Source organism: Amblyomma mixtum, chromosome 4 (assembly GCF_055824585.1).
Source record: "Amblyomma mixtum isolate Tamu chromosome 4, ASM5582458v1, whole genome shotgun sequence".
Taxonomy (NCBI): Eukaryota; Metazoa; Arthropoda; class Arachnida; order Ixodida; family Ixodidae; genus Amblyomma; species Amblyomma mixtum.
The window spans coordinates 109,015,978-109,040,817 of NC_143015.1; the positions used below are offsets into that span (position 1 = coordinate 109,015,978).

Consider the following 24,840-nt stretch of genomic DNA (forward strand, 5'->3'; position numbering starts at 1 on the left):
TAGTCGAAATCAAGAGGGAAAAATGGGCTTGGACAGGGCTGGTCCTTAAGGGTAACGAAGTGGATTCCAAGGGAAGGCAAGCGTAGCAGGGGGCGGCAGAAAGTTAGATGGGCGGATGAGATTAAGGAGTTTGCAAGGGATACGGTGGCTGCAGCTGACAAAGAACAGGGTTAATTTGGGAGACACGAGAGAGGCCTTTGCCCTGGAGTGGGCATAGCGAGGCTGCTGATGATGATGACGACGATCATGGCGTTTAGGCAGAGTAGCTTAGGAATTGCGCTTTGGCGGAAAAGAGGAGATAGCTGAGGTACCCACAACTGACCTAGGACATCTTTTGGGAAAATCTTAAGCTTGAATCCGTGACCTGCAGGCTCGCCCCTCCAGCTGTCCAGGTCTATGATGCTGGTCTCGGCCAAGGCAGCGCGAAAGCGTTGTTTCGCGTACGGCAGTTCTTAATCCGGCTTTCCTTGCTGCCCTGCCACGCCTGGAAACAAGGTGGGTACAAGGGAGGCCCCAACGAAGACATGTGCTGTTTACAACACTGCCATTGCATGACCCTCATTACACCTCACACTGATGTGAAAATATGGTTGCAGTTCGGCAAGGTACGAGTCCTCAATCGTTTGTTGAGTTTTTACTTGCTTAGCCTTCTTTATTTTACGATTACTCCCTCAGCAGTTTCATTTGCATTCGAATCTGCTGAAAAAAAAAACTACTTGGACAAGCCTCTCTACGGGTGGAAGCGAAGCCTTGCATAGAGGGTGTTCGGGCTAAAAATAAATGAAGTTTAAAAACAAAGAGCATTTTACGCGATTACATCCAACGAAGTGCTGTTAGTAGTCGCTGTTAGATGTCCACATTATTTTTTTTTCAGTCAGCATATCTCATTACTAAGTGTGATTAGCCAAAGTTTTTAACTACTGGCTTCAGGAACAAAGTGTCAGTATGAAAGTTGTAGACAACCTTGAAAAACAAATAGCTGGAATGTTTACAGCAAGGTATGCTTTGCGTTGCTTTTTTTTGCGTCCTGTAAGAAACCGCCGGCGTAATAGAAAAACACACCGCGTGACAGCATCGCTCCCACCCGCGCTCTCAAAGAAGTCTATCTTAGAAGCGCTGTCCACGACGGGCGTTGGAGTTGGAGTTTGCCACGGGAGATGCGGCAGCAACTGCTGAGGCGTTGTGTTTCGAAAGTGAACCCGCGTAACGCGTTGCTGTCACATCGTAGCGGAAGCGGCGGTCATAAATGTGCATCGTGCGTCTATACGGGAGGTGGAATAAAAATCTCGTTCCACTAAACAAACTCTTCAGTCTTCCAAGAGATGAAAAGCTAGCTATTCAGTATTAACTAGGCTGGTTGGAAAAACACTGGGCAGGCTAGGCCAAGCGACTGACTCCCTACGGTACTGTCAATTTCGCTCGTGCTGAACGCCCCGTATTTTTAAAAGCCTCGATTTCCTTCAGCTGGGACCCCGTGTAACGAGCAAATGGGCCGGAACCAGTACGTGTTCAACCCATGTCATGAGTTAACGTTATCTCTATTAAGGAGAAAGCCTTTAATCCCTCATACTGCCGTTAGCAGACGCGTTGGCAGCCATGTCGACAGACGCGTCTGCAGCCGTGTCGGCAGATTTGTCTGCCTTTCGGCGTCACTGCTTAAAAAGAAACTGCGCCAAGGGTGGGAATCGAGCCAGGGCCTTTGACATTTGAAGCCAAGACGCTACCACTCCGCCACGAAGGCTCAAGATTCGAGCATGAATAAAGGCGTATCTAGTGAATGCATGGGTTTCATAAATAAAATAAAAGGAATAAAGAAATATAATCAAGAAAATAGAAATAAAGAATTAAAATAAGAAAATAAACAAAAATAAAAATACAATAGAATTAAGATATGGAAATCATAATAAACAATGAAATAGGAAAACGGGCAAAAATAAAAAATAAAAACAAAATATGAGAAATAAAAAGTAAAAAAAAAGATGCCCAGGCTTAGCTTGGTTCAGCCAAGAATGCATTGCATATTGCGCGGTCTTTTTGCGCGAGGTATTGCTTGGCGGCACTCGATTTTCTCAGCAGCTTTTCCTCCGTGACGTATGGATGGATGGATAGGAGCGCCCCCTTTGAAACGGGGCGGTGGCTGCCGCCACCATGCTCAGCCGTCCTTTTTTGGTTTATTTTCCTTTTTTGTTTCTTTTTTCTTTTTTTCTTTTTCCTTTTTATTGATTTATTTTCTTTCTTTTATCACGTGGTTTGGTGGCTGCCCGGCCGCGCCCATGGCTGAACTCAGTGATTGCGATATGCTACGCAAAAAAAACAAACAGTGCTCACGGAAACACTTTCGCCTTGCAGCACTTTAGAGAGCCAAAGTGCCCCCTGAATTTTTTTACAGTGATCGTTAGTGTCACAGTCATCATTATTTTCCTACCTTTCCACAAATAGACGAGCACGAAGAGAAAGCCGCACCACGAACATGATACAGTCTTCTTCCCTGGAGGCTGTCCGAGCGTTGCCGTGCCTTCCTTTGTAGCTGGAAGACGCCCGCTGCCCGCCACCGGAGCCGCTCCCCGAATGTACCGTTTTCAAGGTGGTCGAACGAGAACTGGTACAGCGGGCCGGTGGAGCGGCTAGGCATCTCCTGCACGATAGCAGAGAAAGAGAAAAAAGAGACCTCAGGCACCAAATGGGGGGGGGGGGGGGGGGAGCTACTTTGCCAACGCGGATTCGATGCTTATGTGGATATTTGGATTTGATAGCAGTGTCCTTACTGAGCGGGGTGAGCGAGACCTCGGCTGGAAGGTCAAGGAACGGTTGCTACGAAATGAAGTGGGGTAACTACAGTTAGGAGTGCTGTGTACGTTAAGCGATGGCTTACATGGAATTGATTGTTGTTGCTGTCATCCCGTTACAAGCACGAGACACAGTTGCTGAATGCGATAGTGTAGCTTCACAGCCAAAGGTTTCAGCGATATGAGCGAAGGTTTCGCATGTCTTCTACCGTTTTGAATCGCGCAGGATGTCATGGTACCCAGCCTTCCTAACACTCAAACATTGGTTCATGCGACAGTGATTCTTCGAATTCGTCCAGACATCTCCCCTTGTGCCATCGCTCGTGCAAATGCACCCCCTCTTTTTCACGCACTGTCATTTATTTCAGGCATAAAGACCAGCTCGCCAGAGAAACAGTCGAAGCATTTTGAATTCTTATCAGCAAAGAAGCCTGCGCCAGTCGCACAACAACTGTGTGAATTCATAGCCAGTTTCTGTCGTGGCTTATAACTATGGAAAGAGTTTATGAGGGGATTCATCCTCAGGCCAGGGATGCAGGATGTATTTTCTTTTTGGACCCGTGCACTGCCTTGATGGCTAGTGAAAAACATTGCAGAGTGTTGTTTGTTTTTACAGTTTGGCCACATATAAATTACGCTCTTCCTGCAAAATAGCTTAGTTAAAGGCAGAGCTTGCTCCGTCCCATTTCTTCCCTTAGAGTCCATTTGGTCCACCACCATCATCATGATCATCAGCCTGACTACGCCCACTGCAGGGCAAAGGCCTGTCCCATGTCTCCCCAATTAACCCTGTCCTTCGCCAGCCGCGATCACCATATTCCCGCAAATTTCTTAATCTCATACGCCCACCTAATTACCTGCCGCCCCATGCTACGCTTGCCGTCTCTTGGAATCCACTCGTTACCCTTAAGGACCAGCGGTTATCTTGCCTTCGCATTACATGCCCTGCCCAAGCCCACTTCTTCTTGATTTCAACTAGGATATCATTAACCCGCGTTTGTTCTCTCACCCACTCCGCCCGATTACGGTCTCTTAACGTTACACCTGTCATATGGTCCACCCCGCTACCATTATACCACTGTCTGTCATTAATCCCGATAGACTGCGCCACTCTGTCTGAAACTCAAGTTCATTGTACAAAAGTTTGCATCCGCTAGCTTAAGTTCAAGAGGCTCCTTTGCTCTGCGAGCGTTGCGTTGTGTGTGCGTTTACGAAGCTCATGCTTCATGAGCGTTTAAGGTCCGATATTTCGCAGCTGTGCACTCACCCGAGAAGATTCTCGATGCATCTGCGGTCTCGCCGAGTTGCACCGTCTCGCCGCCGAATGACAGAGCTCGAAAGGTACTGCATCCAAAGGAAAGCCGCAGTGCTACAAAGGCAAGCGAAGCGAGAGTTTTAAGCCTAAAGCAACGCATCTGATAAGGAGCAGAGATAGGCTAAGAACTTACTCTTAAAAGGACTGTTCCTCAAACTGTCAACCTAAAGCGGCACGAGCATTTGTGCCGCTCAACCTACGAGCGGCACGAACCTTACACTGCGCATCAGTTCACTGGTCGAGAGATGGACAGAGTCCACAAGAACCACTAACCTGGGCGTCACAAGCCCCACCGGTAGCTGTGTATGAAACAACCCCCTGCAAGGAAAGTGACGCATCGCTTAAACTGCACCACTGCCGGGTACTGGTATGAAAACTCCACGCGATCTATCAAACAGAAGGAGTGCTTGCGCCGGATGGATCTCTAGTGCTATTATTGCATTGCACTCTGAAGGGAAGTTTTGGTTTGGCTTGAAGGTTTCATTCCAGCAGAAATTGGAGTACAAGTAGTAAAAAGTGACAGTTTTTGGGCTTAGGTCTGTTGAGACTCCTGAGGCAAAAGTCGTCATTACCCCGTCTCACAAGATGTTTGCAGCACTACGAAAGGTAGAGCACTCTCGTCCAATCAGGATGGTGCGCACTACATTAGTGTGTTCCTACGCTCCTGTCGCCCCGCCATTTGCTGGCAGGTGGCTCCATCGACGTGAAAAATGGCGTACTAGTAGTTAGCATGTTTATACCTCTAGCAGGTGCGCTTCATGTCTTGTTATTCTTTCATCTGTTTTTGAACCAGCGGACACCCGTTCGAAAGGGACTGCGAGGCCCAACTTTTTTCTTTTTTTTTGCCGCCACCTTTTTGTATCGGTTCCTATGTTGTTACGTCACAGTTATTTTCAATGTTCATGTCTAGTTTGGTTTATTGGGCTTTAACGTCCCAAAGCAACTCAGGCTATGAGGGACGCCGTAGTGAAGGGCTCTAGAAATTTCGACCACCAGGGGTTCTTTAACGTGCACTGACATCGCACAGCACACGAACCTCTAGAATTTCGCCTTCATCGAAATTCGGCCGCCGTCGCCGGGATCGAGCCCGCGTCCTTCGGGCCAGCAGCGGAGCGCCGTAACCACTGAGCCACCGCGGCGGCGCTGTTCCTGTCTAGTGTATATAAATCTATTTCTTCCAGCGTTGTCACTACACTGTTTATGCTAGGTCGAATGCAGGCCGGGGTAGCCGAATGTCGATGGTGGCCAAATGCAAAACAACCCCATGCGCTGCGCGAAAGCCAGCCGCGCACAAGCGGTCAAAATTTACCCGGAGCACGGCGTCTACCGCATCTCATGAAATATGATGGGGTTCTCATTTTTGTTACTCTCACTGCGACAGTACTGAATGGTCCAGACATTCGCAAGCAGGTTAGCACGTTAATGGAGCTCATTTTATCGTCCTCACCACAACTCCATTCAGCACTGCTGGTTGTGTCGTCCTCTAGGTTGACAATAGCCAGTCCTTGGTCAACAACATCGTCGATGATGTGGTCCAGTTTGCTCAACACATTTTCCTCATTGATAACATGCTGCTCGTAATACTTCTGTTTCTCAGCAGTCACTTGCATGATGCCGTGCCAAACCAGAGGCTCCACGTCTTGGAGCTTAAAGGTCTTGTTTTGACTGGTCACGAAACCTTTGACATCACTCCAAACAAGCTCTGTCGGGTTCACTTGGCAGTGGCAGGGTGGCAGGCGCACAACGTGATGGCTAGCAGCTTTGGCGATGCAGTCCACACGGTATCGGTCCCCACCTGTGTTCACGTTGTTGACAAGCTTCATGAGCTCGGCCTTAACCATGTCGCTGCTACACGCGACGCCTTGTCCGGACTGCCAAGTCTGTATGTCATTTTTGAGGCTACTCAACCGACGCACTCTATCCTGCTTCACAGAATGATATGGCGCGTTGTCCATCACTGTAACGCTGCCTTCGAGAACAACATTCGGCCCGCCTTCAACGTCTCTGTTGTCCACTGGTAAAGCGTTCGCTCGCTCACTTGAGTGAGTTTTGCAGTCCTCTTGGTGAGCGCATTTGTATTTGAACTACCCCCGCTCTTAACTCGAAGCACTTCAAGAAGCCAAATGAGATCATTTGCTTGGGAAAACAGCGCACTGTCTATGTGGGGCACACAGGCGACACAACTGACTCGGCTGACGCCACGTTGGAAAATATGGACGCATCACTACCTCCTAGCAGGCCTCCGCAGAGCTGTGTACGTACGGGATATGTCAGTAGATTTCATCAGTGACTGAAGCACTCTCTACCATTTAAATCTACGAGTCCAAACTACGTTTTCAGTTGCTGTGCTTCTGGTTTGATTAATAGTCCTACACTGCTAAAATATTCGAGGGACTATTTTTTGTGTTCATGGAGCCCTGATTGGACGAGAGAGCTCTACCTTCCGTAGTGCTCCAAACATCTTGTGAGACGAAGTATTATATGGCACCTGACATGAACTCGTGACCTTCGCGCATGCAGCGTGGCAAAGCACACCGCAATTAGGGGTCTCGAAACAAGATAAATGACAAGCATCTGACATCAAAACAGAGGACAGCCAAAACAGGACACAATCTCGAGGGAAAAAGGACAAACCAAACAGGAACAATAGGAGCAAAATACATTGTCTGCAAGAAACATCCAACAACCAAAGGTACAAGAGATCAAGGTATGACTCAGCAAATAAAACTTCAAATGAAAGCCAGTCATGATAACTTAAGATTAAGCTTCACCATCGACCAATATTGCTTGCCTCCTTTATAGTTAGAACCTTTAGAACCGACATGATCATAGCGTCACTCAGTCACTCAGGAGATGAACTGCAAAGCATGATCAATGAGTTAGGCAGGCAGAGCAGTACGGTAGGTGTTGAAGTTAACATGCAGAAGACCAGAGGAATGTTCAACAGTCCGGCTAAGGAACAGCTGTTCATAATTGGCAGCGAGGTGCTGGAAGAGGTAGGAGAATCGTGTACTTAGGGCAGGTAGTGGCCGCTGATCCGGATCATGAGAGGGGAATAAATAGAAGATAAGAATGGGGCGGAGCGCATATGCCAGGCTCTCTCAGATCATGGATGGCAGTTTATCAATATCCCCCAAGAAATGTATATAACAGCTGTATCTTACCGGTACTCACCTACGGAACAGGAACGCGTAGGCTAACGAAAAACGCAGCGAACTATGTAAAGAAAAATGATACGTGTAACGTTAAGAGACCGTAAGAGGTCAGAGTGGGCGAGGAATCAAACGCGGATTAATGACATCCTAGTCAAAATTAAGAGGAAAAATGGGCTTGGACAGCGCATTTAATGTGAAGGAAAGATAACGGCTGGTCCTTAAGGGTAACGGAGTGGATTCCAAGGGAAGGGAAGCGTAGCAGGGGGCGGCAGAAAGTTAGATGGGCGGATGAGATTAAGGAGTTTCCAGCGGATACGGTGGCTGCAGCTGACAAAGAACAGGGTTAATTGGGGAGACACGAGAGAGGCCTTTGCCCTTAAGTGGGCATAGCCAGGCTGATGATGATGATGACGATGATCATGGCCTTTAGGCAGAGTAGCTTAATAATTGCGCTTTGGCGGAAAAGAGGAGATAGCTGAGGTACCCACAACTGACCCAGGACATCTTTTGGGAACATCTTAAGCTTGAATCCGTGGCCTGCAGGCTCGCCCCTCCAGCTGTCCAGGTCTATGATGCTGGTCTCGGCCAAGGCAGCGCGAAAGCGTTGTTTCGCGTAAGGCAGTTCTTAATACAGCCTTCCTTGCTGCCCTGCCACGCCTGGAAACAAGATGGATACAAGTGACGCCACAACGAAGACATGTGCTATTGACAACACTGCCATTGCATGACCCTCATTATACCTCACACTGATGTGAAAACATGGTTGCAGTTCGGCAAGGTACGAGTCCTCAATCGTTTGTTGAGTTCTTACTTGCTTAGTATTCGTTATTTTACGATTACTCCCTCAGGAGTTTCATTTGCATTCGAATCTGCTGAAAAAAAAAAAACTGCTTGGACAAGCCTCTCTGCGGGTGGAAGCGAAGCCAGACATACAGGGTGTTCCTACTACAAAAAAAATGAAGTTTGAAAGCAAAGAGTATGGTGTACTTCTAACCGAGGCGAATACATCCAACCGAGTGCTGTTAGTAGTCGCTGTTAGATGTCCACATTTTTTTTTCACTCAGCATATCTCATTATTAAGTGTGATGAGCCAAAGTTTTAACTACTGGCTTCATGAACAAAGTGCAGTATGAAAGTTGCAGACGGCCTTGAAAAACAAACAGCATGAATGTTTACAGCAAAGTTTGCTTTGCGTCGCTTTTTTTTGCGCCCTGTAAAAAAGAGCCTGCGAAATAGAAAAAATTAGCTGTGGCTTAGCTCTGGTTAAGCCTGAGTGATTGCGAAAGCAATAGCTCCCTGGCTGCGCTTGGCTCTGCTGGCGGTTTGGCATGGCTTCGCGTTTTGTGCAACTAAATGATTTACTCTGCACACAACATGGTTTCTAGTGTTTGTTTATTCCAATGAACACACTTTGGTGGTCCGTAAAGTAGCGACTCTTGGTAATTACATTGAAACTACTCTCGCTCACTGAACTTGTAGAACGCCGCCGGGCTCGCCATTCTGCTGCATATCCGCGTTGCTTAGCCAACCGCTCTTGCCTTTCCTCATCTGTCTCCTCGGCACGACGCCGCCGTTAGCGCGAATCACATCGCTCCAGGGACGCCTTGTACAACTCCTCAGACATGACCAAGCAGAGCGCGCCTGCGGCGCCCCTTTTATCCTCTCTTAGCGAGCGCCCTCACGCGGCGGGCTGAGGAGGCCGTCACGTCGTAACCGCCGCGCCGAGCGAAGGAACCACTACGGCCGAAGAGACGAGTTGGGGCCATGCTCTCCTCTGGTCGTGACGTCACGCTGTCACGTGGTCGTGCGCCGCAGCTGCGCCGGATCGAAGGAACGACCTCCACCGACGGCAGAAAAGTGCTAGCAGGATTGCTTTCGCAATGAAAACACACCACGGGACAGCATCGCTCCCGTGCATGCTCTCAAAGAAGTAGATCGCCATCTTAGAAGCGCTGTCCACGATGGGCGTTGGAGTTAGAGGTGGCCGCGGGTGATGCGTTGTGTTTCGAAAGTGAATCCGCGTGACGCGTTGCTGTCAGACCGCAGCGGAAGCGGCGGCCATAAATGTGCATCGCGCGTCTACGGGAGGTGGAACGAAAATCTCCTTCCCCTAAAGAAACTCTTCAGTCTTCCAAGAGATGAAAAGCTAGCTATTCAGTATTAACTAGGCTGGCTGGAAATACACTCGGCAGGCAAGGCCAAGCGACTGACTCCCCACGGTACTGTCCATTTCGCTCGTGCTGAACGCCCCGTCTTTTTAAAAGCCTCGATTTCCTTCAGCTGGGACCTCGTGTAACGACCAAATGGGCCGGTACCAGCCGTACGTGTTCAACGTATGTTATGAGTTAACATTATCTCTATTACAGTGATCGTTAGTGTCACAGTCGTCATTATTTTTCTACCTTTCCACACATAGACGCGCACGAAGAGAAAGCCACCCCATGAACATGGCACAGTCTTCTTCCCTGGAGGCTGTCCGAGCGTTGCCGTGCCTCCACAGTAGCTGGAAGACGTCCGCTGCCCGCCACCGGAGCCGCTCCACGAATGTGGAAGAACTGGTACAGCGGGCCGGTGGAGCGGCTAGGCATCTCCTGCACGATACCAGAGAAAGACAAAAAGAGACCTCAGCCACCAAAGAGGGAGGGGAAGCTATTTTGCCAACGCCGATTCGACGCTTAGGTGCGTATTTCGCGACTGTAAAGCAGCGAGTTGTAGCGAGTTCGTACAAAGTGAATTCTGGAAGCATGACTCATGGTAAGTTTTTTCGCAAACTTTAGGGGTCTTTATATTAAAGAAGAAATGGCTTATAACGACAAACTTTCAACGCTGCATTCTACACAAACTAATCCACTAACAGATACAACATTCCCCTACATGTCTTTTATGGATAACGAAATATTATTGTGCAAACTTCTAGAAGCCACAGAACAAAGATATTGGATTGGAGAGTAAAGAAATGCGCAGCGATAAAAATAATTATTTTATTTTGCCAAAAAGTTATGTTTAAAACTGAAAAATATCAAGAAAAACAAGAAGCGCAAGAAGTTAGGCTATTAAATTTGGTTTGGTTTATTGGGGTTTAACGTCCCAAAGCAACTCAGGCTATGAGAGACGCCGTAGTGAAGGGCTCCGGAAGTTTGGACCACCTGGGGTTCTAGTGGGTAACTTTTGCTTCCGCGGGGGTGCGCTGACGGCGGTAAAACATCAACGAGCCGCTTTGCACGAAAACAGCGGTTTCACGCCTTGATACTGTTTTCTTACGCGGCGTTCAAATTCAAGGTACTGTGCGGTTGATCTAAGTGCGGAAAAATCGATGAAGCCAACTTGTTAAGGTAGGTGTTGTTCGGCTCTTACGATCGGTGGCAAATGTTGAAGGCGTGAAGCATTGCAGTGTGTGATGTGTGGTCGTCTGCTTCTTTTTCCTCGACAGGGAAACAGAAGGCTACCACGAAGTGCGATTTGCAGGGAAAATAAAATTCTTCGCCAGGATAAGCATGTTTTATCTGTATGTAGTTGAGGCACAGAGGTGACGTCAGCTGCCGAAGCTTGCATGAAAGCCGCCGGTCGCAAATAACCGCAGTGCGCACAGCACCCGCCGCTGCACCGACAGCGTACTCGCACGCACACCTCCTAGTTCATCGCCGAGTTTTTCGAACACCCAGTCCACTGTCTGCTTCTCCAGTCGAAAAAGGCGTCGAAACAGCTCGTCCGGCAAGACAAACGCGTCTTTGTGCGCCCTCCTTCGCCGTTGCTCGCGTCGCCGCCTGAGTCTTACAGCCACATACGGCATCGCTGCGGCGTATGTGTATAATAGTATAAAGCGTATAATATCAACGTCACGCATGTCCCCGCAGTGGCTGAATGGTTATGGCGCTCGGCTGTGGATTTTAAAGACGCGGCTTCGATCCCAGCCGCGGCGGTCGCATTTCAATGCAGGCGAAATGCTAGGCGCCAGGGTGCTGTGTGATGTCAGTGCACGTTAAAGAACCCCAGGTGGTACACATTATCTGGAGACCTCCACTGCGGTGTTCCTCATAGTCCCGAGTTGATTTGAAACTTTAAACCACATAAATCCAAACCAATCAACAACAAGAGATATTTCGCAGGTGACTACTCGGAGAGCTGCAAAGTTTTCGCACAGCATGGCGCAACCATCGGCACTGGCCTCACGTCGTTTGTTCATTGTAGAATATAACTTCCCACCAATCTCTAGTTCCGCCCTCGCTATTCTCAGCACCGGCAAAGACCTACTAGAATATGCCAATAATTTTCTACTCGTCTGAGAGTCGCCTTTAACACTTCGCTCCCAATAAAAATGGCTTACCTCCGCACAGCTGTTGGCTCCGGGTACTCTTCCTTGGCTGCAAACGGTGCAGACGCGATGCAGGTGTGTCACACGAGTGTATCCGACAGCGGCTGATCTGCGGAAAAAGGTTCAGCAACAGCCACAATTCAGAAGCGCCGCGCATCACCGGTCCACAGCCACGACGGAGATTCCGTCGAAATGCCCAGCGGGAAGCCCTATCGGTGCAGGACAGATTTTTGCCGCCGGAAGAACAATTCCGCCCATTTTCATCGGCCAACAGGACGGCGAGGAAGAAGTTGCATTCCCGCGGGGACAAAATCTGTCAGCCTATACCCTACTAATACTCCTTTACCTCTAAAACTCTTAATCATTCAAACAGTTCACCGCCTGTGTCTTGGCCACTCCCCCGTAGTGGGTATGTGCCATTCTACTTGAGGCCAACCAACCAACCAACAAACATGGCGCTGCCCTTACAAGCCGGACCCCTCGCTTCGGACTGAATTCTTTGTTGTTACTGCCTTTTTCAGTGCGTTCACTGGCCATAAATGGGGCACCAGCCTTTCGGTTCGTCTCGCCTCACCGATAGCAGTAAGTACGAGTGATAACGTTGCCTTTTTTTGATTTAATGAGAATATTATTCCGCTACCCGCCGGGCGGCTGAGGTCGTGAAGCAACAATGAAACTTCACTGGTCCTTAGTCTGCCGAGCATCCCTACCCTCGTCGTTTCGCCGGCATCGAAATTCGGCCTCCGCAGCCGGCTTCGAACCCGGGTCTTTCGGGTCAGCAGCTGAGCGCCGTAACCTCTGAACAACCGCGGCGGGGCCGTTTACAAAGCTCAAGGTTCATGTGGGTTTAACGTGGCATATTTCGCCGCTGTGCACTCACCGTCAGGATTCTCGATGCATCTCCGGTCTCCCCGAGTTGCACCGTCTCGCTTCCGAATGACGGAGGTCGAAAGGTACCGCATCCAAAGGAAAGCCGCAGTTCTGGAAAGACAACCGAAGCGCTAGCTTTAAGCCTAAAGCAACGCGTTTAAAACGAGCAGAGATAGGCTGAGAATCCACTATAAAAAGGTCTCTTCCTCAAACTCTCAACCTACGGTGGCACGAGCATTTCAAAAATTACCATCTTTACAATTGAACGTCGGTAACGTCAGCCGGGCTGTTGACGACCGGCTAAACTGAGTGTTGTCTGTAAGCATGCCAGGAGAGAGGTTGCACCACCTTGGCTGGAACTTAAGTTCATTGTGCAAAAGTTTTCATGCGCTAGCTTAAGTTTAGGAGGCCCAGTTTCCTCTGCGAGTTTAACGTCCCATAGCGACTGAGGCTATAAAGTACACTGTAGTTAAGGGCTCCGGAAATTTCGACCACCTGGGGTTCTTTAACGTGCACTGACATCGCACAGCACACGGGCCTCTACAATGCCGCATTCATTGAAATTGCCCCAGTCTCGAAGCAGTGAGAAGATTGACCCCACAGAGCACATTGCGATTCCGCAACAAAAAAGAAAGCAAGAAGTGAGCATTGTCACGAGAAAAACCACTGCATGTGTTGAGCCATAACCACCAGAAATGGGGCTGCTGAGCTTATCTCAGAACGCCAGGCGACTGGAAATCTCGCAGAGCCCCGCTTAGACACGCACAACTACCTCTTCGTGTGACTTCGGTGGACAGAAGTATAGAAGTATCTAACATTTGTGCATCATCATTGCGGAAACTGTGTTTTCTTAGATATAAATTAAAACGAGCCCCTTCCGCAACTAAGCTCCTAGCTTATACATCAATAATTAGACCGAAATTAGAATATGCCTGTACAGTGTGGGATCCTTTCACTAAAACTAGCATCCATGCGTTAGAAATGATTCAGCGGAAAGCAGTTCATTTTATTTTTTCCAAATTCCGTACTACCGACTTTGCTGCAACTTTAAATGTTAATGGCATACAGACACTGGAAACTAAATTAAAGCTTTTGCAAGTAAAATTTCTCTTTTTGTTGAAAAATAATAAGTTATCAATGAGCCCGGACCCTTACATAAAACCACTAGTAACGCGATTAACAAGACATCGTCACGCCCAGTCCTTAACACCTTGTCGTGTCAGAACCAACTTGTATAAATATTCTTATTTTCCCCGAACAATAACTGAGTGGAACCAGCTTCCTTTGACTGCACTGTTAAGCACTCAGAGCATTGCCAGTTTTTTATAACAACTTTTGTATGCTATACTTCCAGTTCTGCCGAGACATTGTGTTCAATTTGCCTGTTTTTTTGTTCGAATCATGCATGGGTTGTCTTTCTTTTGTTTATCTTTTAGATTGTGTGCTAAATGTTACTTCGCCTCGTAACTCATTGTATTGCCCCTCCTGCTTGGGCCTACTAAGGCTGGCAGTATTGATTAAATAAAAATAAATATTATATTCATCTCCTCCATTCTCAGCAACGATCACCTACCCAGGCGCGCAGTAGCCCTGGAATGGCTTCTTTCCAGCAGCTCTCGAGATGAGACTCAGGGATTCCATACGCCCTGTCCCAACGCTGGCTGACCTGCGCAACACGGACCATTTGAAAAATTTTGTTTTGCGCAGGTCAACTGGCCATTCCAGGGCAACTGTGTGCCTGGGAAAGGAGCGTACACTTAAACAAAATGAAAGCTCGAAAAAGCCAGTAATCGGTGAAGAAAGAGGAGCCGCAACTAAGAATCTCCGGAGCAACTGAGGAGGGACCCAATTAGAAAACTGAGGACTCACGTAATTAGGGCCAATACGCTGCGCAAGCATGTCTGTCTCTAATCCAGATGGAATTTAGAAAAATCGAATGAGCAGATATAAAGTGTTTAGGTGCGGCCAATGGCGCCAATAGCCCTTTGCGCTCTGAGCGTTGTTGACGCACTTGTGACGTCCCTCGAACAACATAGCTTCGTACTCTACACTTCAACGAAGGGCTTAAAATGATGCAGATCATTCTTGCAGTGAATGCCAAATTCTTGTATCCTCAAAGTGCTCCACAAATACATATCGAAGAAAATAGTGCAATTATGTTGAAATTGGACTGCGCTTCAAAAGCGACTCAAGCACGAGGCCACGGCTATTCTTTCCAATATGGACAATGCGTAAGGTTCCGATAGCAATCCATTCTCTTCACTCGCATTGCGTACCAATTATAAAGTGTTCCACACACGTGCCCGCGCTCTAAGATCCTTTGACGTTAAGGTCAAGTACACTGGACAAGGTTTGGTGGCTCTACATTAAAAAATAGCCTAGGCCGTGACACGCGTCCAAACGGAATGACATGTCAAGCCGAAAGGTGGAATGCAGCAAGTTTCAATACGTTATGAATTTTGTCCCTGTACCGTAGAAATGTGCATGTAAATGCTTAACTATCGGTGTCCATTTCCGAGTCAAATGCCTTTTCTTTAGCAGAATTAGCTTAGTTTAATTTTTATGTGGTTTAACGCCCCAAAGCGACTGACGCTATGAGGGACGCCGTACTGGAGGGCTCCAGATAATTTCGACCTCCTGCAGTTAGTGCCACGTGGGGACACAACATTAAACGCCGTCTTTTCGTCATGGTGAGGCTTCTAGGGCTACCGCGTTAAAAAAAGGAAACACACAAGCTCTGTTTACATAACACAACAGGACCGGGTGGAGTCAGCGTTGCGTTAGGTTTGGTTTATTGGGGTTTAACGTCCCAAAACAACTCAGGCTATGAGGGACGCGTTTCCTGTTTCACCCCGCTTGGAGCCTGCATGAACTCGGTTCAAGCGCGTAACGCAGCGGCGCTTAGCGACAATGTTTTTAGAAAGGAGAGTCAAGCAAGTTAATCCCCCGCAGGCAACTTGACTCGCTCGGTCGCTTATATTTCTCAACCCAACAGCGTTTAAATGGACCCGACAACTGGGTTTTTACCCGTCAAGCAAACTCGGCTCGACTCTATCGAGTTCATGTAAACAGGCGTACAGTCGCATACGAGAGGAAAGACGAGGTACACAGACCGAGATTCCGACTATGGTCCACTCTAGAGTACTGTATCGAACATGGGAAGGGGAAGGAGGGTGTCACGGGTTCGGTGACTAGTCGACATGGAGGAAGAAAAACTAGGAGGGACCATGACGTCACAATCTTGAAGCCTAGTCATAAAAAATATAATGGAAAGCATCATGGGAAATAGGCCCTCACGTGACAAGGCAGTGGTAGCTCTTAGCCGGATTTCGGTTTCGGTTTCGCTCTCTCGCTGTACGAGCAACTGCGCGGCCATCTGCTTGCGTTCACTGACGGCTCCGTGGTGAGCGCAAACTGCTCGCTCGCCGCAGCGGCCACCATCCCCGAGCGACTCGTGCGCTGACTGCGGCGCAGTGGAGACATCGGAGCACATGCTCCTTCGCTGTGCCGCGTCGCGAGATTCTCGCGGCCTGCAGGGCGCTGGGAATCATCCCGGACAGTCTCGAAGCGCTCCTGTGGCCGCGCGGCAGTGCGCGCACCCGTGATATTCTAGCCTCTATACCCGTGACAGAACAGTGGTGAGCCTCTGTGCGTTCATCGAGCAGGCGGGCTTGACTTCCCGCTCGCTCTTCGCCAGGTAGTGCACGCGTGACACGAACGCTCCGTGGGTGCTACCTCGGACGGTATACGCGGCCGGGCGCCCCACCCCGGTCGCTAGTGCAATGTGCCGCGCGCGCGATTAGTCCGAGACAGGACGCTACGAGCGCGCGGCTATGTATACATACATTTTACTTCTTTTTGTAAGTGATTGTGCGCAGTGGCCGGGAGACCGCGCGCAGGGGCAGACGTAAAGCCGCCGGCACTCTCTCTCGACAGCGAGAGAGAGAGAAATACTTCACTTCTGCATTTCACGTCGGAACCGCCTATGTGCGCGAGCGTATTCGGCACGACTTGTGCCTCGAGAATAGCGGAGAACGGCGGGCCCATGGGCGGGCCGAAGTCCGCCTGCCCGAGAAATAGAATCTTGCGCAGCGCGCCGGAGCGCTCGTTAAACACGTCCATCCGCCGTGAGCGCTCTGGAAGCCGCTGCACCCTTTTTTAGAGGCTCGTTTCTTCGCCTACTCTCGAGTTCTCCGCTTATAGCATGCGCTGAAATAAACGCTCCGTCTCTTTATGAACCACAGTTGAACAGTGACGAGGTCGCGGCCGCACCCTTTGATGAAAAGTTTACCTGCAGTTTTCTACAGTGCACCAAAAAACTCAAGAGTGTAATCAACAGAAGTGTTGAGACGCGGAGCCTTCAGACAACCTCGAGCTCGGTACGCATTCCGCCAAAGCTGCAACACAGGCGCTGCGCTTCTGCGCTACTTCGGAGCACGGACGTTCACTAAAAAGCACCGCTGGCTGGCAGTCTGGTAACTGTGGAGGAGGGCCTATTTCCCATGAGTCAGTGCGCAAAAGGGCCCTCGGCAGCGGCGTCAGAGGAGGATGGCTTGCAGAGGCTGAGCGCACTCCCTCCTAGTTTTTTTTACCTCCATGCTAGTCGACATCATCACCGAGTCCGGACAATGAGGGGGGTGACCGTTTGATGCCCGGCGTAGCCGGTAAGCAAACGCAGTGACTGAGACCCGAGGCGTGTTTAAGAGGTAACAACAACAAAACAACGCTTATATCTTCGATTGAACAATGCGGCAGCTTTCACAGACACGTAATTTACATTCTACAAAACAATTGCGAAAGCACATAACAGTAAACACACTGAATTAAGTTATACATTGAATATTTCTACACAGGTCAGAACACAAGTGAGAGGCCAATTAGATACAGTCGATCAAAAGTCAGAAGGTGAACAAACATACAGTCAACCGGGAAGCGCGGCTGCAGTCCATCCACAAAAACGCAGTCAGTGCGGCCCCCGAAGGCGACGTCCGTCCAGGGCAGCTTGCGGTTTCGAGGATGCGGTGCGGCGGCTCGGAGACCCGGGAGTTCGCGGCGGCAGCGTTTCCACCGACGAGCGGACTGAAGTTCGTTACCATACGGCCCCCTTTTAAAGCCATCGGGCGCTAGCGAGCGAGCACTCGCGGCGCCACAGCGTCGGCGTCAAAAAAAAAACAAAACACCAAAAAGCGCGACGAGAGCACGTAGGCACCTACGCTTTGACTCTGCATGGCCGCCATCTTGGAGGAGGAACAAATTAACGCACAACTAAAAAGAAGCCCCCGGCTTCGACTCTCGATTCGGTGACCTTGGAAACGCAAAAAAGTAAAACACAACCAAAAGGCCAGTCACGTAGGCCGCAACTTCTTTCCCGCTAATGGTGAGCTCCAGACTTCGGCAGTATCGGGGACGACTTTGAGCCGCCTCCGCTTTCGCAATGCGAGGGGTTGTCTACATAACTGAAAAAAGCGTGCATGCATTCTTGCTCTTCCCGAGACACATACAAAGAAACGCGGACGCATCAGTTTTATACAAACAAAAGTAATTTACAGGCTGCCGCCACTTCTGTGACACGGCCCCCCACTTTCGGAATATTATCCGATAATATTCTAGACCCACAGAAGTCGGCGAGCAGGCCTGTGCACAGATATACAGCGCGTGACATAACCACATTTAAAACTAGCACACAATTCAAGTCAGCGTGTACACATGCACCATAATACTTGAATAAATTAATAGCGAAAATTAACCGCGCGACAAATCTACAGCCTGCTAAGAAAATCAGCACCGACATTGTCCTTGCCCTTTATATGCTCGACGGTAAACTGATATTCTTGGAGCAGCAAGCTCCAGCGCGGGACTCTGCTGTTTAGCTGTTTGGCACTTTGGATGTAGCTCAGTGGTTGGTGGTCTGTCTGAACTAAGAACGGTACCCCATACAGGTAGGTGGAAAACTTCTGTATTCCCCAAACTAACGCTAAGCACTCCCTCTCGATTGTGCTGTAAGCTGCTTCCCTGGGGAGCAATTTTCTGCTCGCGTATGCCACCCGGTGAAGCGTTCCGTCATGCCGCTGCATTAGTACCGCGCCAAGGCTGGTATCGGAGGCGTCCGTGCGCAGCACAAAGTGTTTGGAGAAGTCTGGCAGCCGTAGTATCGGAGGGCTTGAGACCCGTCGCTTGAGCTCTTCGAAGGCTTCCTGATGGCCCGGCGTCCACCTTACGACGTTCCTCTCTCCTTTTCTCGTCAGCTGGGTGAGGGGCTCGCTTATTCTTGCGTAGTCGGGTATGAAGTCGCGGTAATACCCCGACAAGCCAAGGAAAGCGCGTACCTGACGCTTTGTTCGAGGAGTTGGCGCCGCCTGTATCTTGTCGAGCGTTTTCCCGAGTGGTGCCAGCTCACCTCTGCCAATGCGATGCCCGAGGAACTCGATGTTTTCCATCCCGAATTCGCATTTGCTTGGTCGTACTGTCAGGCCGGCCATCTCGATTCTCGTAAACAGCTGTCTCAGCGAAGAAAGATGCTCCACCCACGTAGCACTGGCAACGAGGACATCATCATAATAGTGCTGCACTCCGGGAATTCCCTCCACCCCTCTTTGCATCAATCTTGAAAATACTGCCGGGGCAGTTTTTATGCCGAACAGCATCAAACGGAATTGAAAGAGACCCGATGTCGTTGAAAACGCCGTTTTGGGCTTGGACTCCTGAGTCAATGGGATTTGCCAATATCATTTGGCAAAGTCTACCTTTGAGAAGTATTTCTTCTCTCCAGCTGCAGCGAAGACCGCGTCCGCTCTGGACATTGGCTCCGAATCGGCAACCAAGACGTCGTTCAGGCGTCGGAAATCAATGCAAAGCCGGTTCGTGCCGTCTGGTATCTTCACCAAGAGGACCGGTGAATTGTAGGGTGACTGGGACTTCTCGATTATTCCCAGTCGCCCCATCTGCTGCATCTCTCTTTCTACGGCTTCTCTCGTCGCAAACGGAAGTGGGTATTGTTTTATGTGGACCGGAGTGCGGGTAGTGAGCTCTAACCGGCACTCGGCCCAGTCCGTCTTGCCCGGGACGTCGGAGAAGATGCGAGAGTGTTCTGAAATCACTCCTCGGAGCTGTCTCCGTTGATCCGCCTTCAAATCATTAGAAAGCTTCACATCTCGCTCGCTCTCTGACTGTCCAAGCGCCGGAACAGGAATGGCTCCCTCGCTGTCCGATTCGGTGACGCCGCAGATCGCGTCGCACACGCGTTCTGTTGGCTGGCTCTCCCGCTCTTTCTCTCTAGCCTCTTTCTCCAGTCGCAGATGCTTTATTTTCAAACGCATAATCTCTATCTGACGTTCGTCAGCTGCCTTCGCGGCCGCGCGCTCTGCCTCCGCGGCCGCGCGCTTTTGCTCCGCGGCTGCGCGCTCCTGCTCCGCTCTCTCTCTCGGGCAAACGCCCGCTCTTCGCGCTGCTTATCTTCGACCCTTTTTCTGAGCTCAGTGCTTTTCAGCCCCAACTGGCTACCCATAGCTATCAACCTTTCCAAATCCATGCTTCTATCTCCAAGCACACTTTCAATAACAGAGCTACAAGCTCAGCACAAAGCAAATCCTGTTGATACACGACACCTCTCTAAAGTCGGCACAGTTCAACACCTCAACAAGTCTCTCTCAGTTCACCACGTTCCCTTCGCATCAAACGTCCTGTCACGGACGCCAGTTAATTCACGGGTTCGGTGACTAGTCGACATCATCACCGAGTCCGGACAATGATGGGCTGGCCGTTTGATGCCCGGCGTAGCCGGTAAGCAAACGCAGTGACTGAGACCGAGGCGTGTTTAAGAGGTAACAACAACAAAACAACGTTTATAGCTTCGATTGAACAATGCGGCAGCTTTCACAGACACGTAATTTACATTCTACAAAACAATTGCGAAAGCACATAACAGTAAACACACTGAATTAAGTTATACATTGAATATTTCTACACAGGTCAGAACACAAGTGAGAGGCCAATTAGATACAGTCGATCAATAGTCAGAAGGTGAACAAACATACAGTCAACCGGGAAGCGCGGCTGCAGTCCATCCACAAAAACGCAGTCAGTGCGGCCCCCGAAGGCGACGTCCGTCCAGGGCAGCTTGCGGTTTCGAGGATGCGGTGCGGCGGCTCGGAGACCCGGGAGTTCGCGGCGGCAGCGTTTCCACCGACGAGCGGACTGAAGTTCGTTTCCATACGGCCCCCTTTTAAAGCCCTCGGGCGCTAGCGAGCGAGCACTCGCGGCGCCACAGCGTCGGCGTCAAAAAAAAACAAAACACCAAAAAGCGCGACGAGAGCACGTAGGCACCTACGCTTTGACTCTGCATGGCCGCCATCTTGGAGGAGGAAAAAATTAACGCACAACTAAAAAGAAGCCCCAGGCTTCGACTCTCGATTCGGTGAGCTTGGAAACGCAAAAAAGTAAAACACAACCAAAAGGCCAGTCACGTAGGCCGCAACTTCTTTCCCGCTAATGGTCAGCTTCAGACTTCGGCAGTATCGGGGACGACTTTGAGCCGCTTCCGCTTTCGCAATGCGAGGGGTTGTCTACATAACTGAAAAAAGCGTGCATGCATTCTTGCTCTTCCCGAGACACATACAAAGAAACGCGGACGCATCAGTTTTATACAAACAAAAGTAATTTACAGGCTGCCGCCACTTCTGTTGTTGTTGTTGTTGTGACTGAGAGAAGGATGAAGAGGAAATTGCACGGGCCTGCTACTGGCTCGAGCCAAGCCACCACCGCTGCCACGTGCAGATAGAGGAGAGTTAAAAGATCAGAGGAAAGAGAAAAGGAAAGAAAAGACGCGCGTCGCAGCAACAACTGCGTCCGCCTGAGCGGACGCTGCTCAAAAAGAAGCGGCCGAAGCCGCGCTCGCCGAAGCGAGAACAGATACTCCTCCTTCGCCACTTCTGTGACAGAGGGGCTCGTTATAAATATGAGAGAAGCCAACAGCCACAGTTTCAGAGTTTTGGAGTTTTGGTGTTTTGGATTTTCGGAGTTTCGGAGTTTTGGAGTTTTGGATTTTTGGAGTTTTTGAGTTTTTGAGTTTTGGAGTTTTGGATTTTTGCACTTTTGGAGTTTTGGAGTTTCGGAGTTTTGGATTTTTGGAGTTTTGGAGGTATGGATTTTTGGAGATTTGGGGTTTTGTTCCAGAATTTTGTAGTTTTGTAGTTTTGGAGTTTTAGAAGTTTGGATTTTGGAGGTATGGATTTTTGGAGTTTCGGAGTTTTGGAGATTTGGGGTTGTGGAGTTTTGGAGATTTTGGAGGTTCGGAGTTTTGGAGTTTCCGAGTTTTGGAGTTTCCGAGTTTCGGAATTTTGGAGTTTTGGATTTTTGCAGTTTTGGAGTTTTGGAGTTTTGGATTTTTGGAGTTTTGGATTTTTGGAGTCTTGGATTTTTGGAGTTTTGGACTTTCGGAGTTTTGGAGTTTCGAATTTTAAGTTTTACAGCTTTGGAGTTTTGGAGTTTTGGAGATTCAGGGTTGTGAGTTTAAGAATTTTGGAGTTTCATAGTTTTGGAGTTTCGGAATTTTGTAGTTTTGGAGTTTTTGAGTTTTGGATTTTGCACTTTTGGAGTCTTGGATTCGGAGGTCGTGGGTTCGGATCCCACCGGCGGCATGTGGTTGTTTTTTCTTCTGCTTTTCTAATCAATTACCTTTAAGCGATAACATATTCATTAATATTGTAAATTGATCAACACCACAAAATAAATTAATTAAAAAATCCCCTGTGCCCCTTGGTTTCTGTGGCTGTTGGCTTCTCTTTTATCGAACATGGTTTCCCAGAGATGCCCTGCACATGTTCAGAAACGTGTGGCATCATCTGGCACCTTCACTGCTCTCATCATAAACTTGTTTTTCAGCTTTTAAGACCCCATCGCTTGCGACAACTCAGCCTCTCATCTATCGCTACGGTGGGGACGACTCAGGCGATAGCATCGGTACATACACGAGGCGAGAAGCACTCCGGACGTTATGGTAGTGGTGCCTACTCCTGCCAGTCGTAGTTTTACACTCCCAGTGTGGAAGCGTGGTCCCTTAGGGTGAGGGATGGGGTTGTACACTAACGAGAAATTTCTGAATGAAAAGACGCCTACTCAATAAAAAAAATGCAATCGAGGCATGAATGTGAAGGTAGATGTAAATAAGTACAGAGCCATTAAATTGCAATTTGTAATCTCCACAGCTCGCTTCACCCTGCTTTATTCCAGCATTTCCTTCTTGAATGCGTTTGCTTCTTCAATAAGTTCCTCGAAGATTTCAGTGCTTCTCAATAGGTCCGTTGATGCCAGAGCCAACAGCCAAGCACGCTGGTGTATCGCTAGATCATTATATCGCAAAGCCCTTGAGGAAAATGATACTCTGCATCCTTTTTTCACATTTCGTTTCCTTTCAGCGCGTTCTGTGCATGGCTGTTATGAAATACTATTTGCTGATTTTATTTTCTGCTTGTGCATATTCCTGTGTCTTTCATCTTGGCTACAGTCTGCGTAAAATATTTACCGAATGAAGTGTATACTTAATTGTGGGTTTTAATATCGTGAAGCGACATAAGGGCTATGAGTGACGGGCAGTGGAGGGCTCCAGATGTTTTGGATAACCTGGGGTTCTTTCACGTGCACAGACACATCACAGTACGCGGACGTGTAAGCGAAAGCAAAAACACAGGAAAACCACCAGAGAGTAATCCCGGCACACTTTCTGTAGCGCACTTTTCATTCATATTTATGTGTGGTTATAGTGCTGGGCTGCCGACCCCAAAGACACGGGTCCGATCCTGCATGTCACAGAACCCCAGGTGAAAGATTTTATCCGGAACACTCCACTACGGCGTTCCGGATAGCCTCAGTCGCTTTGGGACGTTAAACCCCATGAACAAAACCGAACCAAACCAAACCAAAGCCGGCATTCTGTTTGTCGAAGTACACCGATAATCTCAATGCACAATGAAAGGACCTTTTTACCTTTTGGGCTGCTTACTCAGGTCACCGATGAGGAGTTCGAACGCGTAACCCTGTGCTTAGCCAATGAATGCATTAGCCCGACATGCCGTGATAGCTGCCCCCTTCTACAACAATGATCACTTACTACGTAATGTAAGCAAGGCTGCGGTGCGCGGGACTGACGTCTGTCCCACGGCTCTCTGCACACGACGCAGGAATTCCATGCGAACCTGAGTGCTTGGACACCTGCCGGCCTTCGCAAAAAGAATGTTAAATGAGCCTCAGCCGTGCGGCGCTCAGAAATTTAGGCTTTGAATGTGCATCAGATGTTCCCAGTCCAGAGGGTTATCAAATACTAACACGAGTAAAAGGACGGGTAGAAGCACATCTAACCCGCACGCCTGGCGTGTGACAGCAACTATAAACTTGGCGGTGCACATGGCAATTTAACGTGTTACAGAATTATGTTCTACTGTGAAAGTACTCCTTCCCAACCAAAGCTGAAAAACATTGGAGGGGTCACTTACCCTCCGCATTAAGGGTATGATGCGTAAGCGTAGTGTGTTAATTCCCATATATGCAAAATGTCATCCTCTACATTCATAGGTCCCGAGAACCCTTGTAGCCCTCCTGGCGCATTGGTGCAGTGATTAAGCTATGCGGCACTGCCCTGCGATGGCAGGTGCTCCCTGCGGGGGGCCTTGCTTGTGTGGCCCAGGTTGCTCTGTCCGAGTGACCAATCGTTAATTTTTCTGTCACCTGCCACGGTGGGTAGGTTCTGAGGACACCACAAGGCCACGTCACCTAGGCGGCCCACCTGCCTCCTAGGTTGCTCTCTGGGCACCACCTGAGAAGTCATGCTCGTGATTTTTCGCTCACCACGCCGACAATGCCGACTCCAGATTTTGTGCCTTTAACGCCGTCGCGTTAAAAACGGAGAATTTTTTTCAAGCCTCAACGTTTGAACATCGGCCTTAACCTCTGACACCTGAACTTTTGACCTTGATCTTGCATGCGGTTGCCTTTGAGCCGGTGTTGCCTCAAGTCCTTTCGCACGTCATACTCTTCTTAAATACGTTAAAACACTACCATTTTTTTCTCTTTTCGTTTGCTCAGACACAGCGACCGGGACAAGGTATGCGCCATTTTTGAGCGTAGTTCCTTTTCCAGGTGTCACATACCATTTCTTCCCTTGCCCGGCGCAGAGAAGAGGCTGAGTGCGGGCGGCTTGGGTGCTACACCCACGCGACGAACGAACTTCAGATGCGGTGGTCGGGGGCTTTGGCCGCTGCAAAGGTACCATGGGCACTGCCTGGAGTCCGCTGCTTGCCTCTTCACAAAAGAGAGAGAAGGAGAACGGGGAAAATGTGCTGTACGACCTTCCCGTCATCTGCTGCCCCGCTAAATGCCAGCGGCTCTCGATTTCTCTGGAATCATCCACAT

The 24,840-nt window shown here is 49.2% G+C and overlaps 1 protein-coding gene across 1 annotated transcript; it reads right to left on the reverse strand.

Annotated features, from left to right (window-relative positions):
• Positions 1 to 216: 216 nt before the first annotated feature.
• LOC149347800 (uncharacterized) lies at positions 217 to 24,840 on the reverse strand. Its single transcript, XM_089541638.1, has 7 exons — positions 24,811 to 24,840; positions 24,579 to 24,729; positions 12,449 to 12,549; positions 11,581 to 11,677; positions 4,054 to 4,155; positions 2,426 to 2,634; positions 217 to 484 (listed from the first exon to the last, which is right to left on the reverse strand). The coding sequence occupies exons 1-7, from the start codon at positions 24,838 to 24,840 to the stop codon at positions 395 to 397; spliced, it is 780 nt and encodes a 259-aa protein (XP_089397764.1). The 3' UTR covers positions 217 to 394.

Coding starts and splice junctions, on each gene's coding strand:
- LOC149347800 (XM_089541638.1), bottom strand. CDS start 24,840: ATGTGGATGATTCCAGAGAAATCGAGAGCC. Junction 12,550..24,578: donor GCCGGGCAAGGGAAGAAATG/GTATGTGACACC, acceptor TTGTCTTTCCAG/AACTGCGGCTTTCCTTTGGA. Junction 2,635..4,053: donor TGCATCGAGAATCTTCTCGG/GTGAGTGCACAG, acceptor CTATCGTGCAGG/AGATGCCTAGCCGCTCCACC.